The sequence below is a fragment of the Piliocolobus tephrosceles genome, chromosome 1 (genome assembly GCF_002776525.5).
Source record: "Piliocolobus tephrosceles isolate RC106 chromosome 1, ASM277652v3, whole genome shotgun sequence".
Taxonomy (NCBI): domain Eukaryota; kingdom Metazoa; phylum Chordata; class Mammalia; order Primates; family Cercopithecidae; genus Piliocolobus; species Piliocolobus tephrosceles.
In genome coordinates this window covers 111873733-111891524 of record NC_045434.1, presented here as the reverse complement: position 1 = coordinate 111891524, position 17792 = coordinate 111873733, and the positions used below count along the sequence as shown (strand labels likewise).

Sequence of the window (17792 nt, the reverse complement as noted above, 5' to 3'; positions counted from 1 at the left end):
CATTCTCCCGCCTCAGTCTCCCGAGTAGCTGGGACTACAGGCGCCCGCCACCTCGCCCAGCTAGTTTTTAAAATATTTTTTAGTAGAGACGGGGTTTCACCGTGTTAGCCAGGATGGTCTCAATCTCCTGACCCCGTGATCTGCCCGTCTTGGCCTCCCAAAGTGCTGGGATTACAGGCTTGAGCCACCGCGCCCGGCCAATCTTTTCTCAATTTTCAAAGGGATAGTATATAACTACTAACATTCTAATTGCATAGAAATAAGTTAATTTATGACACAAAGGATGCCTTATGGCATGGAGGCTTAATTCTTATGGAACTTCAGTTGAGGACTGGAATAGATACTTTGCCTCAACTGAAAGTAGACCTTTGGTCTGAACAAAAAAGCCCTTCACATTCTGCTCAACCAAATTGCTTCCCCAACCTCCTCAAAACCTTTCCTAATATGTATTGCCTCCTGGAAATATTTTCTTTCTTAAAGACACGATTCCAACCTAGACCCTCTACAGTGGGGATCGCCGGATGAAAGGGATGAGAGAAAACAGGAAAGCCTTGGAGTCAGACAGACCTGGTTCAAATCCTAGCTCCGCTGCTTACCAGCTGCATGACTTGGGACAACTTATGAGCTTCAACTTCCTCATTTGTAAAATGAAGATTAAAAGAGATAAGGCACTTAGTTCAGTGCCTGTTGCATAGAAGGCTGTTTTAGTAATCTATGATTATATAGCAAACCACTTCAAAATTTAGTGGCTTGAAACAACAGCCACTATTTATTTGCTCATGATTTTACAATTTGGGCAGGGCTCTCCAGGGGTGATTTGTCTCTACAAGGTGCTCAACTGGGGCTCTGGTGTCCAAGGTGGCCACATGTGTCTGGGGCCAGGGTGCTGGCTGTCAGTGGGGATGCTTGGTTGTCCTCCACGTGGCCTCTCATAATTCAGTAATGTAGCCTGAGATCTTTTATATGGGAGCTGACTTCTAAGGGAAAAGTAGAAACAATGGTACCTCTTAAGGCCCAGGCCTGGACTGGCACCACATCACTTCTGCTACGTTCTTTCAGTCAAAGCAAGTCACGTGATTCAACGGAAGGGGAAACAGACTCCAACTCTTGATGAGAGGAGCAGCATGCTCATACAAAGACAGGAGGAACTGTTATCATCTTTGTAGATTCTATCACAGAACACCTTCCATATCTTATTTGTCATCAGAATGAAAACAAAGATAATCAAGGGAACCTCACCTTTATTCTTTCCTAGGTTTAATGAGACTCTGCTCCAATTTCTTTCTTTCTTTTTTTTTTTTGAGACTGAGTCTCGCTCTGTCACCCAGGCTGGAGGGCAGTGGTGTGATTTTGGCTCACTGCAAGCTCCGCCTCCTGGGTTCATGCCATTCGCCTGCCTCAGGCTCCCATGTAGCTGGGACTACAGGCGCTCACCACCACGCCTGGTTAATTTTTTTTTTTTTTTTTTTTTGTATTTTTAGTAGAGATGGGGTTTCACCGTGTTAGCCAGGATGGTCTTGATCTCCTGACCTCGTGATCTGCCCACCTCGGACTCCCAAAGTGCTGGGATTACAGGCGTGAGCCACCATGCCCAGTCTTTTTTTTTTTTTTTTTGAGATGGAGTCTTGCTCTGTTGCCCAGGCTGGAGTGCAGTGGCATGATCTCGGCTCACCACAAGCTCCGGCTCCTGGGTTCAAGCGATTCTCCTCCCTCAGCCTCCTGAGTAGCTGGGATGAGAGGCGCCCACCACCACACCTGTCCAATTTTTTTGTATTTTTAGTAGAGACAGATTTTCACTGTGTTGGCCAGGCTGGTTTTGAACTCTTAACCTCAAGTGATCTGCCTGCCTCGGCCTCACAAAGTGCTGGGATTACGGGCATGAGCCACAATGCCCAGCCTAATTTTTGTATTTTTTTTTTTTTTTTTTTTTTTGAGACAGAGTCTCGCTCTGTCTCCCAGGCTGGAGTGCAGTGGCGAGATCTAGGCTCACTGCAAGCTCCGCCTCCCAGGTTCACGCCATTCTCCCGGCTCAGCCTCCGGAGTAGCTGGGACTACAGGCGCCGCCACCATGCCCGGCTATTTTTTTTTGTATTTTTAGTAAAGAGGGGGTTTCACCTTGTTAGCCAGGATGGTCTCGATCTCCTGACCTCGTGATCCGCCCGCCTCGGCCTCCCAAAGTGCTGGGATTACAGGCGTGAGCCACTACGCCCGGCCTAATTTTTGTATTTTTATAGAGATGGGGTTTCACCATGTTGGCCGGGCTGGTCTCGAACTCCTGACCTCAAGTGATCCATCCGCCTCAGCCTCCCAAAGTTCTAGGATTACAGGTATGAGCCACAGTGCCCAGCTCTCCAATTTCTTGAGTATCATTCCAGCCCTCAGGTCTTGGGGCTATAATTAGCTATGTTCATACTTGTGTTCTGCTGTTTGCCTCTTTTTGGTAGATGTGTGTCCTGTTATCCCAACTTAAACTGGAAAGCCCTTAGAGGCAGAGATCAAGTCACCTTTGGCATCTCTTTCCAGCACTTGGTACTGTGGAGAGTTGAATTCAGTTGTGTCGTAGATGTCTAGGGAAAAGAACAGCATTAAAAACCTCTGTGGAAGAGAATGTGGATATGGGAAGAGAAAGGGGAGCCTTAAGGCCCTGTGATTCCTTACAGCATGGCTAAAGGATGGCAACTTTCCATATGTTTCATAGAAAGTCTCAAATACAGGAACATTTAGGCACTGGGGAGCCACACATTTATTTAGATGAATCCAAACCAGACATGGTGCCGAAGCTCCTTGACACAGTCTCACCACTGGTGGGCTTCCTGGAGGCACTGAAAAGAGAGAGCACTTTGTAGCCATGACAGCAAATGGCCAGAGGACACCAGGCTGCTGAGGGCACCATTGTCACGGACCCTGGCTCCTGTGCCATGAATTCACTTCATTGCTGGGCACTGGCTGTGAGAGAGGGAAAGGGGCAACTAACACAAACACAAGTATCATTAACACAGAGAGGGAGGGGAGAGAGGGAGAGCTGCCTCTGCAAGCCGACTGTCGGAGAGCGCTTTCCTGAGAAGTCTGCACTTGTAATGCATCCCTTTGGGCTTTCATTTGCTACATACCAGTGAGACCCTTAAATAAATGTCTTATGGGATCAAATTCATTTCCAATTTCCATCAGCCAGCAGCTATAAGTCAGAGACGACACTGGGAACTTGCTCTCTTTAGTTCTGTTTGAAGCTTCTTTTTCACCTTATGCATCAATTTGTACACAACATACCTACTGTGAATGACAGAAAATCTAAAGGAGCTGTCAAGTTCTAAATGATGAACTGAGTTGCCTTTTGCCAATATTGTGCTGCTTGGGACCACACACCTAAAGGTTAAATTATAATTGACATAAATGAGAAGGAGGATTTTCTTCTCTTGGAAGGGAAGGAATCCATAAGCTTCCAAGTAAAAAAAAAACAAACATATTAATCAATTTTTTTACCATGCTTATGATCCTGAGGTGTTTACTCAGTCAGCAGGAGCAGCCTCCCCTGTCCTTATGTACCCCACAGGCATAAGGTGCTGTGACTCTTATGGGTTCCTGCACTCCGAATAGTTCCCTTGACATCTTTTCCTACAATACCTGCCCAGCTCCCTCCCACAGAACCTCCTTATGATTAGGTGGATGCTGTCACTCTTCTTCAGAGGACCATTAGGTTTTATTTCTACCATCGACTTGAGAAGTTCAGACGGAGAGAGGATATGACAAAAGCAGACTGCATCTAGTATACATTCTCTCCACAGGGATGACAGTATTCGCTTTTAAAAACAGGCCGAGTGCAGTGGCTCATGTCTGTAATCTCAGCACTTTGGGAGGTCAAGGCGGGGTGGATCATGAGGTCAGGAGATTGAGACCATCCTGGCTAACATGGTGAAATCCCGTCTCTACTAAAAAAAAAAAAAAAATAGCTGGGCGTGGTGGCATGCACCTGTAGTCCCAGTAGGGCGTGGTGGCATGCACCTGTAGTCCCAGCTACTCAGGAGACTGAAGCACAAGAATCATTTGAACCCAGGAGGCAGAGGTTGCAGTGAGCCGAGAAGGCGCCACTGCACTCCAGCCTGGGCAACAGAGCAAGACCTCATCTCAAAAAAAAAAAAAAAAAAAAAAAAAAAAAATGGTTACAACAAAAGTGGTCACCAGTGGATACATGACTGGAAGGCTCAGGAATGCACCTCTGTCCCTGACTCAACAACACTAGCCATAAACAGGAACTAATCCACTGACACATCTTGCCTCTCTCTACTTACCTTTGTCAGAGTACCACATCTTCTTAGGTGTCCTCAATTAGGAACTGCAATAATTTGGACATTTATCAGTGTTAACATCTCAGAAATCTCTGAGAAACCTTCTTTCAGAGCATTAGCATTAGAAATAGAAATATTCTATTTCAGGTTTTTGGGAGTCAATGGTGCTAATTAGGTAGTCTATACATAGAGAAGAACAGGACATGTAAAGGACTCATTCATTCTCGATTCACGCAACAAACATTTAGAGTGCCTACTATGTGTCAGAAACTGGGCTAGACACTGTGGGGACAAAGGCAAATAAGACACAGTCCCTGCCCTCAAAATGCTTATAATCTAATAGGGAAACATCTATAAATAGAAAATTATAAAACAGTATGTTAAACACAATGATGGAGATCTGAACAAGGTGACAGGTATAGATAAGTGATTAAATACTTTAAGGAAGTAGAGAGAATATGCAATATTACCTGTAAACAAACCAGAGGGGAAAGTGAAATAAAGCCCGACAAACAGCTGCAGCTTTCCTAGGCTGAGTCAGAAGATTGCACAGCATAAAGAAAAATGAGCTGAGTGAGGACCGGGAGACCTGGGCGCTTTCCACCGGTGCCAGGTGGTCAATTAACTGACACTGGAAATCATGGGCAAACCAGTTCCCCCCCTGTACTTTCATCTTCTCTTTTGCAAAATGGAAATAACAATTCTTCCTATATTATTGAATTGTGATGGAGAGAAATGAGATCATAGATAATTAAAATGTCTCCTCCAAGACATCCCGATGATGACAGCGATGAGAGGGTCCATCAGAGGAGCCCCTTCTCCACCTAGGCTTGCGTCTCTGGCTCCTGACTCTTCCACCGGTGGAGAGAGGAGGTGACTGGCAACCTAAGGCACTAGTTCTCCTCTTGCCCTTACCTTTCACATCCACCCGACAGTCCACAGATGCTTCCCCTAGGGGGTTCACCGCCTTGCAGGTATAGATGCCTCCATCAAAGGGACCAGGCTTGCGGATCTCTAGGGAGCAGATTCCCAGGTGAGTCAGGGCTCTGTACTTAGGGTTGCCTTGGATATCCATCTTGTTCTTCAGCCAGATGATCTTGGGCTGAAAGACAAAGATGAGGGAGGCAGCAAGGAGGGGCGGGGGTAAGAACAAATAGTCTTTCTGTGCTCAGTTTCTGGGACTCTGTCTGCAAAGAGATAATGGCTTTCTGGAAGGCTCCCTGTTCCTTATGTTGTGGGAAGGGGTTCCCCTTCCAGTACCTTCAGTAGTCGCCCAAGCTCCTTCTCTTGGTTGAAAATAGCGCCTGAAACTTCACTTTCTTCGCCAATATTTCTGACTGGAAGAAAACTGCGAACTTCTGTACCGTGCTCTCAGGATCAGAAGCACTGAGCATCAGGCTCACCTGTTGTGAACCATTCGTATTCTGTTCCCACTGCTGACTTGTGAGTTGCCTCTATTCCCTCTGGTTAGAGAGTAGCTTCTAGAGTGGGCTCTTGATATCCCCCTTCTGAGATGTTATCTCCATGTAGTCTGGCCCAGACTCAAAACCCAAAAGGTTCTTGGTACAGGTTATTAATGGTGTTTTATGGCGTGTGTGTGGAGCATGATGACTAGATTATAAATAGAGAGGCTTGTTCAGGATTGTGGCCAAAGGCTGAACTCTAGGCAGCTTGTGTGTGCACGGCCCTGATGGGATAAGGTACGGATGGGAAGGAGAAACCACCAGGACTGTCACTCCTACCAGAGACACAACTTGAAGCGCATGCCTAATTGCCAGCAGGTCAGTAAGCAACATTTTCATATATGAGAAACAAACACTCAAAAGGAAATGTCATTCTCATTAGTCTGTCTTGGACTCCAAGCGCCCCAACTGTTCCTAAATACCGCGCTGTTGAAGAGGCAAATGGCGGTGATGGTAACAGATGTTATGTTACAATGCTCTGCAACTCAGCTTACATTAGGAGAGGCAGGAACAGAAAGCAGCTCAGCACAGCGCCCCCCAGAGCCCCCACTCACCCGGGGAGAGGCACGGACACAGCAGAAGAGCTGGGTGTTATAGCCGGTGACTGTAGTGCAGTCGGCCAGAGGCTGGGTAAACTTTGGGGCTTCAGAGAAATCTCGTTGGGCAAACCCCTTGGTCTTGTAAACAGTAGCTGAGGGCACCAAGAGGGGCTGGGATGTAGCTTCTGAGATCCCAGTCCTCATCGACTCGTTATCCTTAGCCTTTTCTTTCTTTCTTTCTTTCTTTTTTTTTTTTTTTTAGATGGAGTTTTACTCTGTTGCCCAGGCTGGAGTGCAGTGGCTCTATCTCGGCTCACTGCAATCTCCACCTCCCGAATTCAAGCAATTCTCCTGCCTCAGCCTCCTGAGTAGCTGGGATTACAGGAGTGCGCCACCATGCCTGGCTAATTTTTGTATTTTTAGTAGAGACGAGGTTTCACCATGTTGGCCAGGATGGTCTCGAACTCCTGACCTCAAGTGATCTGCCTGCCTTGGTCTCCCAAAGTGCTGGAATTACAGGCGTGAGCCACTGCACCTGGCCTATCCTTAAGTCTTCCCAGCTCATGGTCCCCGTGCCTCCCTTACCTGCTTTCTGGATGTGGGCGAGGTCCGTGGTGATGGGGGCTGTTTCACTGAGTCCGCATTGGTTTTCAGCAAAGACACGGAAGGCATAGGAGTTGCCGATGATGAGGTCAGAGACGATGCAGCTGGTGCGGTGATAGTGCTCCAGCACCGTGAACCACAGCTGCGGGGCCGAACATGATGCCAGAAATTAGCCACCCCATGTGGAACTACCAGAGGCCTGTCCCAGCATGCCCTCTTCCACTCTCCTTCCTTCCCAGCTGGCCTCACCCCAGATTTTGTGTCAGCCTTCTGCACCGTGTATCCCAGGAGTGCTGTATTCCCCGTGTCTTGGGGAGGTGTCCATTCCAGGGTAGCGTTGAAGCCCCAAACGTCCACCAGCTTAATACTCTGAGGAGGGCCTGGCCTCTCTGAAAGGGCAAAGCCATGGCAGTGGGCGCGGCATAGCCCACATGCATTGAAGTCACTTCAGGAGTGCCCCAGCCCCTTTTCCTGCTCAGCTACCCTTCCTGTGCCCACCCTGTGTCCCAGACACAACATGGGGGCCTTGCCCCAGCTTCCTCAGCTCTCTGAGCTGGCTCCTCTTCAGCCTGAAGAGGGAGTTCCTGAGGACCCCCATCTCCCACATCCCCCCCTCCCCGCCGTACCAATCACCAGGATGTCAATGGTGGCGGTGGCCTCCAGCCCACCCAGCTGCACACGGAGTTGGTAGCGACCTGAGTCAGCACGTTGGGCTTCTCGGATGAAGAGGATAGAGTCTCGTTCCCCATTCCTCACACTCACACGGCTGGTGTCCAAGGCACAGCCATCGTGTGTCCAGATGGCTTGAGGTTTGGGCTTGCCCTGAGGAATGAGGGTAATGCTTTGAGCAGCCCTGAGAGGCTTCCTGACTCTTCCTGCTGCTGTAGGGGTCCCGTCCACCCCAGGTCCACAGGGAGGCTTGACTTGAAGCTGCACATTCTTTGAGTTAAAAGTTGGTTGACCCTCCCGGGGGCCTCCTTCTTTCAGCAATAACCTAAGGATCTTGGGAAAGAGGAATGGCTTTGAGTCTCCCAACCTCTGAGAGCTTAGGTCATGAACACCCGGGGCAGCTGTGACCCAAATGAATAGCCACTCAAACTGCCAAGAACCCTTCTAACTGCAAGTTCCGTGGCCTCTGCAGACTGAATGGTATGGATTAACCTCACACCACCTCATGGGTGCACATCCAGTCCTATCCAAACCCACCCTCAGGAGTGCAGAGGTCATTTGGCCTCAGACTTCTGGTGATGTGACCCCTTCTATCCAAGGCTGGGAAGATTGCCCCTCTGCTAGCAGGACTCTTGGCATCTGTTTCCAAATCCGAAGCCTGGGCTGGCCCCAGACATGGACCCAGTATGGTTCTCGCGTGATCACCTGGAATGGGATTAGTAGGTTCACTGTGTCCCCAACCTTCCGGATGTAGGTCTGCCTCAGGGCCCGAGGTAGCCAGATCTTGGGGTGCTCTGAGTGATGGAAAGAGAGAAAATAGGAGATGGATACTCAGAGAAAGTAAATCCTGCCTCCAGCTGCCTGCTGTGGGTGGGTGGCCCAGGAATCAGTCACCAAATTAAGCCTTTCTTAGAAGGAAGGGGAAGAGTGCTCCCATCATCCTGCTGGGATTTGGGGATGAGGGCTTGGCTTAAGGAACACCCTGGGAACGTTAAAGTCTCAGCAGAAAGAACACTGGAGCGCGAGTCTGACAGTTCTCCTAATTTGTAACTCTCAAATGCTGACTTTCCATCATCTGGAGGCATTCCATCCTGATGGAGGCATTTTTATTTTTCTGTTTATGTACAGACCAGCCTAGTCTGTGGTTTGTCTTTCCACCCTTTTCTACATTTGTCTTTAATACCTTTTATCAAGGCCACTTTCCATGTCAATCCTGACCTCCAGTTAAGTCTGAGTCTGAGGAGAATGCTCTCCATTCTGCAGGCAGAGTCAACACCCTGGCCTTCCCAGCCGCCCACGGAGGCAACACTGATGTCACTGCAGAGGGAGCGCATGTCTGGGTCCCTTCCTCTGTATGGCCACTCTGCTCCCAGGCTTCTTCCAGTTTGCAGAGGATCATTTGTACAGATTCTGGGACAGATGAGGTCCACCGGTCATTTCCCCTTGATCTCCCAGGCCTGCCCCAGTGAGAAGTGGAGATTAGATGATGTGTTTGAGCTTCCAGGATGAAGACAGGAGAGGCTTGGAAAAGTGCTGAGTGTAGAATGACCAGGTGTCATTTCTCTCCTCCTGGGATGCCTCACGCTGTCTCGGCTGCCAAAGCACAAATATTCTACCTGGGTTCCCTCGGGGACCTGGCTGAGACAGACACCATTTTCTGGCCTTTTAATGGCTGCTGTCTCTTCCTTTCTCAGGTACAGGCAGTTGCCTGGCTGATGTTATCTTCAGTTAGAATGTGATAGTGCTTCAGTTCCCAACAACCCAGGATTCCTGCCACAGTTCATTCTTAGCAGTTGGAAGAACTTCACCCCTGGTACATTCCTGTGGCAAACAGCATGACTGCTTGATAGTGGATTCCAGACTCTCTGATAATGCACACTTCTGTGAAAATACTTCCCTGAGCATTCACTATGACATATGTCTGTTTACTTATAGATGAACTGTTTAAATAAATACATAACGCAAACATGTAAGTGACGCAACTGAAACAGAGCTTCTACTGTGTCCTTCCTCCAGCTCAATTGGCGAGCATTGTCCAGAGAACTTCACTCCCAGAGTCTCCCCATGATAATCTCAAGGTCGCGAGACCTTTGCAAATGAAGATCAATAGCAATGTACAGTGCACACGGTCCGTTTGATTTCTGCGGTTTCCTTTTGTGCTGTGTGGCTTATGTTTTCACTCGGGCTGTGCCTGTCTTAGACTGCACCTCAGGAATACATGATGAGAGGACTTGACGGGTCAGCATGTCCGTCCTCCCTGCCCTGCTCAGGGCTTGACTGCCTCAGCACAGATGCAGCAGTCCCAGGCGGCTGAGCGACCCTGCTGTGGCTGCCCTCAGCTGGGCTCTGGTGGCTTGGGAGGGGCGGGGCATGAAGAACAGAAGCAGCGTTTGTGTGATGGGCTCCTCTCCTGTGGCCATCTTGGCAAGCAACCAAGGAGTTGAAAACGGGTGGATATGACTTAAGGGTGTTTTGAAAAAGAGGGCCGTACTTGGAAAGGCGGGTCCCAAAACCTCATCTTGTTGGGCTTGGTTCCCCACTGTTGGGGGAGGAAATAACCCTTCCTACATTTACTGGAGAGAAGGTGGCTCTGCTGTCCCTGTGCTGTCTGCCTACAGAATGTCGGCGTTGGGAAGGGGCTGTAAGCACCAGAACAAGGAAGCTGGGAGGAAGAGGGCTCCGAGAAAGAAGCCGGTATTCTGGAGACCTCCCGGCCAGCGGTGACGATGTGCCTGGCACCTGAGACTCCTGCCTCCCCATCTAAGATTGTGTGTCTGCAGGACCCATTCTCAGAGCACCAGCTGTGTCCTGCCCGCCAGTGTCCACCCAGCACTGAGCACCAGTCAGGGCTCAGACAGTGGCCTGCCCCTGGAGGGAGGAGGCCCAGAGGGAAAGCAGGGGCTAGACACACCCAAGAACTGCAAGGGGTTGAGGCAGGGAGAGGAACCCAGGCCTTCACACCTGGCAGAAGTGCCCGCTGCGCCCCGCCCTGCCGAGACCTCAGGTAGGGAATGGGCTGTCATGGGTAGCTGTGAGCTGATGTATGTGTTTCTACCTAGTGTTTCTTAGAAAAACACCTTGGAAAATGTTAGCATTCTTACATCTGAACTAAAGAGAAAAACGAAAGAAACGGGTTTATGTGGAACATAAGCTAAGGTGGGGGAGTTAAGGGAAGAGGAGCAGACTGGCCCTTGAGATCTAGAGAGGATCCCAGCTGGGCAGAGAGAGCAAGGAAGGAGGCTGCCCGTGAGGACGGTGGTCTCTCCCGTCCTGGACGGCTCCATTGCCGGTTCTCTGCTTATCAGTGGGTTTCCTGACAAGATGACGAAACTTAAGTCTCTAGAATGGACTCCGAGGATGAGCAGGTGAGGCCTCTGCTCCCAGCAGGCTCCCGGCTCCCTGTGGGAGGGCAGAGGATGGGCGTGAGGCTCACACAGCTGACTAGGTGCAGAGGTGGCAGGAGACAGTGTGACAGCTTCAGACGCCCGGTCAGCAGGTCAGCAGCATGCTCTCCAATCGCCTCCAAACCCAACCCGGGCGCAATCTGACTCTTTGCTAAGAATGTGAATGCCGGGCTCATTTGAGGCATCTCTTTTCACACATCTGCAGTCAAGCGAGGTGTAAATTGTACTGACCTTGGGGAGGCATGGCTTTCCCTGATGCCCAAGGTCTTTCTCCTCCTCAGATGCCAGGAGGGATGTGAACCAAAGCCTAGAGCCTTTAAGAGCCTAGGTTTTCTAAGAGCAGGTCTGTGAGAGCCACAGTTTGGTTTTCTCCCTTCACAGGGTCTTAGAGAAAAGGCATCTTGAAAAGTCCTTTAAGGGCCTTTGGTTCTGAGCGGGGCTGCTCTCAGTATGACATTTCTCTCAGACAGAATGCTGTCTAATTCTTTCTCAAAGATTATTAGAGAAGACTACTTTAGTCCGGGCACAGTGGCTCACGCCTGTAATCCCAGCACTTTGGGAGGCTGAGGAAGGTGGATCACCTGAGGTCAGAAGTTCAAGACTAGCCTGGTCAACATGGTGAATCCCCGTCTGTACTAAATATACGAAAATTAGCCGGGCGTGGTGGCGGGCGCCTGTAATCCCAGCTACTTGGGAGACTGAGGCAGGAGAATCACTTGAACCCGGGAGGCAGAGGTTGCAGTGAGCCGAGGTCACACCATTGTACTCCAGCCTGGGCAACAAGAGCAAAACTTCATCTCAAAAAGAAAAAAAAAAAAAAGAAAGAAAGAAAAGAGAAAACTACTTCAAGTCCAAAGATCTTGAGTTCTGATTAGAAAATTCCTCCAAATACCTACCCTACTTTTATCCTGCTAAAGTTTACGCCTGGTTTACTATTCTATAATTGTTCCTATCCTCTCATAATTCCCTTTTATGGGATCGGTCTTTCTCCAGCGGCTCCCTAGGGGCTGTATAGTTCAGACCAATGTTACTAACTATGACCTGGAGAGACAAGAATCAAGATGGAAGCATTGGAGAAGTGGAGAGGGGGTGTGTGTGTATGTGTGTTTGTATGAGGGTGTATGTATGTGTGTGTGAATGTATGTGCGTGAATGTGTGTGTTTGTGTACATGCACGAATGTGTGTATGGGTGTGTTTACGTGTGTGTGTGAATGGTGTGTGTGTGTACGTGTGTGTATGAGAGTGAGTGTGAGAGAGCCTGCATACACACGTGCCTATGTGGGTGAAGGGTCACCAAAAGAGGGTGAATGCAGGAGGCTAGCCACGGCTTTGAAACTATCCAGAGGTTTCCAGAAATCCAAGAAGTACCAGAATTTCTTAGAGAAACATTACCAGATGCCTAGGATGTGGCCTTGGTCTACTCAGAAACCTGTCTCGAGGGGTGCAATGGGAAAGGAGTGGGGCAAGAGTGTCACTTTCTTGAAGACCATGAAACTAAGGTCAGAAAAAATAAAAGGACATAGGAACAGGCAACACTTCTTTGAGGAAAAGACTCCACCCCACCCCGTCCCTGTGTTACAGTCATCCCCCTAGTGCTTGATGGTTTTAGCCCTGGCTCACTGTCTCTCCAACACTGCTCCAGGCATAATTCCTGCTGGTCCCAACACCCATGTTTCCAGTCCCTGTAGGGTCTCTCACATCCAGCCCACCACTCCTCCAATAACTTTGTCCTCTCCTAATTCAGCCACTGGTCCCTGTGGCTATTTTCTAGACCGAGAGCTACAATCCTTCTATGATCAGAATTACAAGCATCCCACTGTCTCATCACCACCTCTGTAACAGAGATGGCAAAACTGTCTAACAAAATGTATGTTACCCCTTCTGTAGTGTAGCTATCTCTGAGAAGTGGCTACCCGGTCACCTTTTGCTGGATGGCCGTGAGACTAGTTCTTGCCAAAGAGACCTAAGTGGCAATGGTGAGAATCACTTCTGGTCCCAGGCTTTGAAGAAGTTAGATTTCTATTTTCTCCTTCTGCTAGCTGTATGCAAATGATCACGGGGCCCTAAGGAATGGCAGAGCCCCAAGATGAAAGAGGCCTGGGTCCCTGAATTACCACATGGAGGAGAACTATCTGCAGAATACAGTTGGTTTCAGTTCTTACACTAGTGAGAAATAGATGTCTGTCATTCCTGAGACCAATTTGTTTCACTCACTAGTATACCTAACTAATATAATCTTTATCCCTTTAGCTCACTTCCTCTAATGCTCCAACACCAGCAATTCTTTGGCACCACTGAGATCTGTGATCCATTGTCCTACTACCCTCTCACTACCTAGCACCCCTTTCATGTCAGCACTTTCTTCACCACCCAACTTAGATTACATGGTCATTATTATACTCTCTCTCTCTTGCACTCACTCAAATCCCTGAGTCCTCTTTGACTTCATTACACTCTCCTGGCAATACCTAACCCTCGTTAAATAAACTTCCCACCCACTCAGTGCCTGTATCTGCACAGAGTAACAGGACTAGGGGAAAATACAAAATTATGTGGAGTTTAACTTGAGGGCCATTAATAGTGACCACCACCTCCAAGTGGAGCCTGGCAATTCTACTAGACTTCCCAAGTTCACTCGGTCTCCCATTCTCCTAGGTGACTATTGCACACCTTCCCCTTCTAAAACCTCCCTACCTTCTCCCTCATTCTCATTCCCAGTTGTTGATCTTGCTAGTGTCTAAGGCCCACCTACAGTCTATTATTAACATGGCCAGCTGGAAAAATCCTTAAAATCTACAGTTGGTCCCGTCAGTCCTTACTCCCAGTCCCTGCACTGGCTGTCCCTCTGTCTCGTAGACAAACCAAAGTCTTCACAACGACCCTGCTACCTCTCAGACTGAAATACTGCCACTGTCTCCCTCCCTGTGCTACAGCCACAATTGCCCCAGCCCATAAAGCACACTCCTGCCTCTGAGCCTTTGCAGTTGTTCTCTCTGCGTGGAAAATATTCCCCCAAATATCTGCATGCATTGCTTTCTCACGTCCTTTAAGTTGCTGCTCATATGTCACCTTATTAGTGAGGCCCTCACTGAATATTCCATTTGAAGCAGGAAGCCTGCATGCTTCCTACCCGCAGCACGTGTTATCCCCGTCCCTGCATTAGTTTTGGCATAGTATTTCTCACCATCTGACATATTAGATATTTTACTTGTTTATTTATTATCTAGCTCCCTCTGCGAGAATATAACTTCCATAAGGGCAGTTATTTTTACCTATTTTGTTCATTTCTGTAATTCTGGCACCTACCCGGCCACCTTTTGCTGGATGGCCATGAGACTAGTTCTTGCCAATGAGACCTAAGTGGCAATGGTGAGAATCTGTTCTGGTCCCAGGCTTTGAAGAAGTTAGATTTCTATTTTCTGGCACCTGTGATGAGCACCTGGCACATCATAGGCACAACCTAAATATTTGTGGAAGGAAGGAGGAGGAAAGGAAGGACGGAAGGAAGGGCGGGAAGAAAGGTCACTCCTAGGCATGAGATTCAGTTTCCCATGTCTGGAAGACACGGAACAGTTCAGATTGAAAGAGCACACACAGTCAGTTGGAGCGATGTTGCTGAAGTAGCAGCAGATGGGCTCTCCCTCCTCCACCTCAGGGTCTCACCTTCTCCATGGGAGGGATGCAGCTTGTTACCCAGCCTCTCCCTGTTTTGGAAGCTCTCCTCTCGCCCCTGCCAAGCTTTGTCTCCAGGACACAGTGCTCAGTGTAGCGCTGAGGACAGACATAGAACTGTTTACCAATGCCGGCCACCTACTCCTGCTTATTTAGCCACGTAGCAGGCTTGCCAAACTAAAAGCTCATTGTTGGCCATTTGCAGTTGGTTTTGATCTTGCAAATTAATTTCTATTTCTGATGCCTGCTCTAGTTCCCATGTTTTCACATGCTTACTATGATACTCAGTCCCAGAGCTCTCTGTAAGGAAGAGGAGTTAGGAGGAAGAAAGGTTTTGGAGCTCTCAGGTGGCTTAGGGGTCATCTAGTCCAGGCCCATGGCACCCTGAAGGATCTTTAGTGGGGGTTTGTGTGTTTTTTTGTGTCTTTTTCCTGGGGCAAGAGTCCACAGCTGTCATTAGATTTTCCTACGGGTCCATATCCACCAAAAGGTTAAGACTCTGATTTAGTTCAACTCCTCAATTTACAGATGAGAAAATGGGAGTGGATTGACTTGCTTAGGGCCACAGAACAGAGCCAAGATCTGAACTCTTGGAACTTCTTTGTTCCAAGTAGTTAGCAGATGCACATATATTTTGGAAAGTATTCAAAGGTGTTCTTATTGCCAGTGACTTCTAGGATACCACTAGGTTGAGCCACTGGGTGCTAGTGGCCCTGAGGCCTGCAGTGTACAGAGCTGCTGCACACAAGAGGGTTTGGGCTGCATTTGCGGGCCCGTGACTGGGGGCTGTCAGGAGCTGGCTGCAGCCAGAGGGGAGAAGCATGGGGGAGAGGAGCGCCCTCCCTTGGGGTTTTGGGGAGACCAGTAGAGAGAGCCAAGGCGTCAGCAGTCTCGGCTCTCATTCTCCTGCTGCCTGTCGCTTATTCTCTGGGCGTTTTAAGGGAAGAAACTGGTTTTCTGCCTCAATCACCCCAGCTTAATATATTAACACTAACTTCTGCTCCCATCTTCAATGGGACAAACTTGGCCAGCTCTCTGCCCTTGACATTCAAACAACTTCTGGAAACCTGGCCTCTCCCATGAGGATAAGAGGCAGAGAGTATCTGCTGCACAACCCTATGGAGGCAGAAGGCAGCCTTCACCTCTCACTTGGAAATATTTGATCATTTATTTACGTCTTAGTTTGACCTCTTCCAAGGCACTCTGGATCATCTCAGCAATCCTTTCAACTACTCTGATAGGTAGATGTTACGAATCACCATTTTACAGAGCGAAAATGGAAAGTAAGCAGTTCAGTGACTTGTCCAAGGTCACAGGGCTGTTAGAGGCAGCACTAGGAATTGAGCCTAGAGCTTTGCCTCCAAGTCTAGTACATCTTTTCCCCTGACTCTTCCTGCCCTAGGAGTCCACGTGTTTCTTGTCTGTGGTCTTTTCATCCTCTTCACTCAAGAATTCTAGGTGAGCACTACGAAGTGGTTAGCTACAGAGGCCTCAGTCAGGGCATTCGGGGATGGGCAGCAGGAAGCTGGGGGTTGGAATTCGTGCCAACCACCTCCTCACTTGGGAACGCCTCTTTGCTGAGAGGCGCACAGAGACCATCGTGAAGGGGAAATCGAATGCTTCTCCCAGGAGAGCTCCACCTCCGTGGAGCTCAGACCCTGAGGGGTCAGGATCTCCCATGGGAGCAGCTGGAGGCTGGAGGAGGTCCTGACCCCGTGGCACTGCCCAGCAGGAGGCCGAGTGTCACTGTGCTGCCCCACTCTTAGCCTCCCCATTGCCATAGCTTTTGATTTCCCTGTTCCTTCCGCAGACAGACACTCTCTCTCACCCCTCAGTCCCTTCCTGACTGGCCATTAGTACATCAGTTCCTCCCAGTCCTTATGACAATTTTTTAAAAGGTAAAAATATAAACAGATCATTTTTAGTCACTGTAAAGTGCCACCAACACCATCACTGACTTCTCAGCTAAAACACAAAAACTTAGCAGGGACATTTGAGCAGCAAGTCAGACTCCATGAAGGACAGGGGCTGGGGGCTCCCACGAATGATCTCCAGCCTAAGCATCAATCCCATAAAGTCTTTAGCTCTGCAAAAAACCTGAGGTGCCGTCAGGAAAGTGGCAATGTCCTCCCCAACTCCCACCACCCGGCCTTGCCACCCTCCCCACCCGCCATGGGTCACCTTCTATAGGGGGCAGGAGCTGGGGAGTGGGGCTGCCAGCCCCCTGTCCAGGTGAAGCCTGGGGTGGTTCAGCATCTGCTGGGCTGACTTCTTTCACCTTCAGCTTGGATCCTGCGGCCACCTCCGGAGCTGTGGCTGCCTCCATACTGGGCCTTCCCAGAGGCTGAGCTCCAGCTCTAGATTTTCACTGCTGGTGATGAGGGAGGGGCTGAGCACCTGCTCCCAGGCTGGCCTCCCGGGTCCCAGCCACAGGGTTACGTAACTGGGCTGGCCTTCCCCCACTCAGCTACGCCCTGCAGAAGGGCTGAAGTAGGGGTTGGGGGAGAGAGGAGGATCAAAGAGCAGCCAAGAATAGCCCCAGGAGGAGGACTGAGGTGGCCCGGTTATCTCGAGAGAGAGATGACACCCCCCCACAGCACCAGGGAAGGAGGGAGAGCTTGAACACAGACCATCCACAAGGGACCTCTGATTTGTGTTGGGAGGGTTGAGTGACATCTCTGCTCCTGTCCTCCAGTTCATCCCACAGGGCATTCAGGTCCCAAAGAAGGGGCCCAGGATCAGCTAACTCACAGCAATGCCTGAACTGCTCTTTCTCCCTCTGCTCCCACATTCAATGAGTTGTAAAGTCTTATCAACTCGACCTTTACAGGGCCTGTCCCATCCTCCCCCGCTCCCCAGGGGGCAGCGGGCACAGTGCAGTGGTAGGTGGAGACTGCACTCACACTGGCTGCCCGGGCACCACTTGGGGCTCTGTCACCAACTAGCTGTGTGACTCACAACACATCGCAGTCTCTCTTCAGTCTGTTTCCTCCTCTGTAAAATGGAGATAATTATAACCATAGGGTCGTTGTGAGGATTAAAGAGGTAATCTCTGTAAAGTGCTTAGCAGAGTGTACCCGACTAAGTGCTTGATAAATGTAAGCTATTTTTAGGTCAGCCCAGCACTTCCCCCCTTGAGAGCTGTCAATGGCTGCCTTG

The 17792-nt window shown here is 49.4% G+C and overlaps 1 protein-coding gene across 2 annotated transcripts; it reads right to left on the bottom strand.

Annotated features, from left to right (window-relative positions):
- Positions 1-2725: 2725 nt before the first annotated feature.
- On the bottom strand, positions 2726-17009 carry MYBPHL (myosin binding protein H like). Of its 2 annotated transcripts, none has more exons than XM_023232684.2 (9): positions 16815-17009; positions 8263-8351; positions 7515-7710; positions 7138-7277; positions 6871-7030; positions 6301-6437; positions 5199-5385; positions 4287-4330; positions 2726-2946 (listed from the first exon to the last, which is right to left on the bottom strand). In XM_023232684.2, exons 1-8 carry the CDS (start codon positions 16957-16959, stop codon positions 4320-4322), a joined length of 1065 nt encoding a protein of 354 aa, XP_023088452.1. In that variant the 5' UTR covers positions 16960-17009; the 3' UTR covers positions 2726-2946; positions 4287-4319. The 2 variants fall into 2 exon arrangements, with proteins under 2 accessions (XP_023088452.1, XP_023088453.1); XM_023232685.3 differs by having other exon boundaries at positions 7584-7710; positions 16815-16980.
- Between the last annotated feature and the right edge of the window lie 783 nt (positions 17010-17792).

Coding starts and splice junctions, on each gene's coding strand:
- MYBPHL (XM_023232684.2), bottom strand. CDS start 16,959: ATGGAGGCAGCCACAGCTCCGGAGGTGGCCGCAGGATCCAAGCTGAAG. Junction 7,711..8,262: donor ACCTACTAATCCCATTCCAG/GTGATCACGCGA, acceptor CTCATTCCTCAG/GGCAAGCCCAAACCTCAAGC. Junction 7,278..7,514: donor CATTGACATCCTGGTGATTG/GTACGGCGGGGA, acceptor TTGCCCTTTCAG/AGAGGCCAGGCCCTCCTCAG.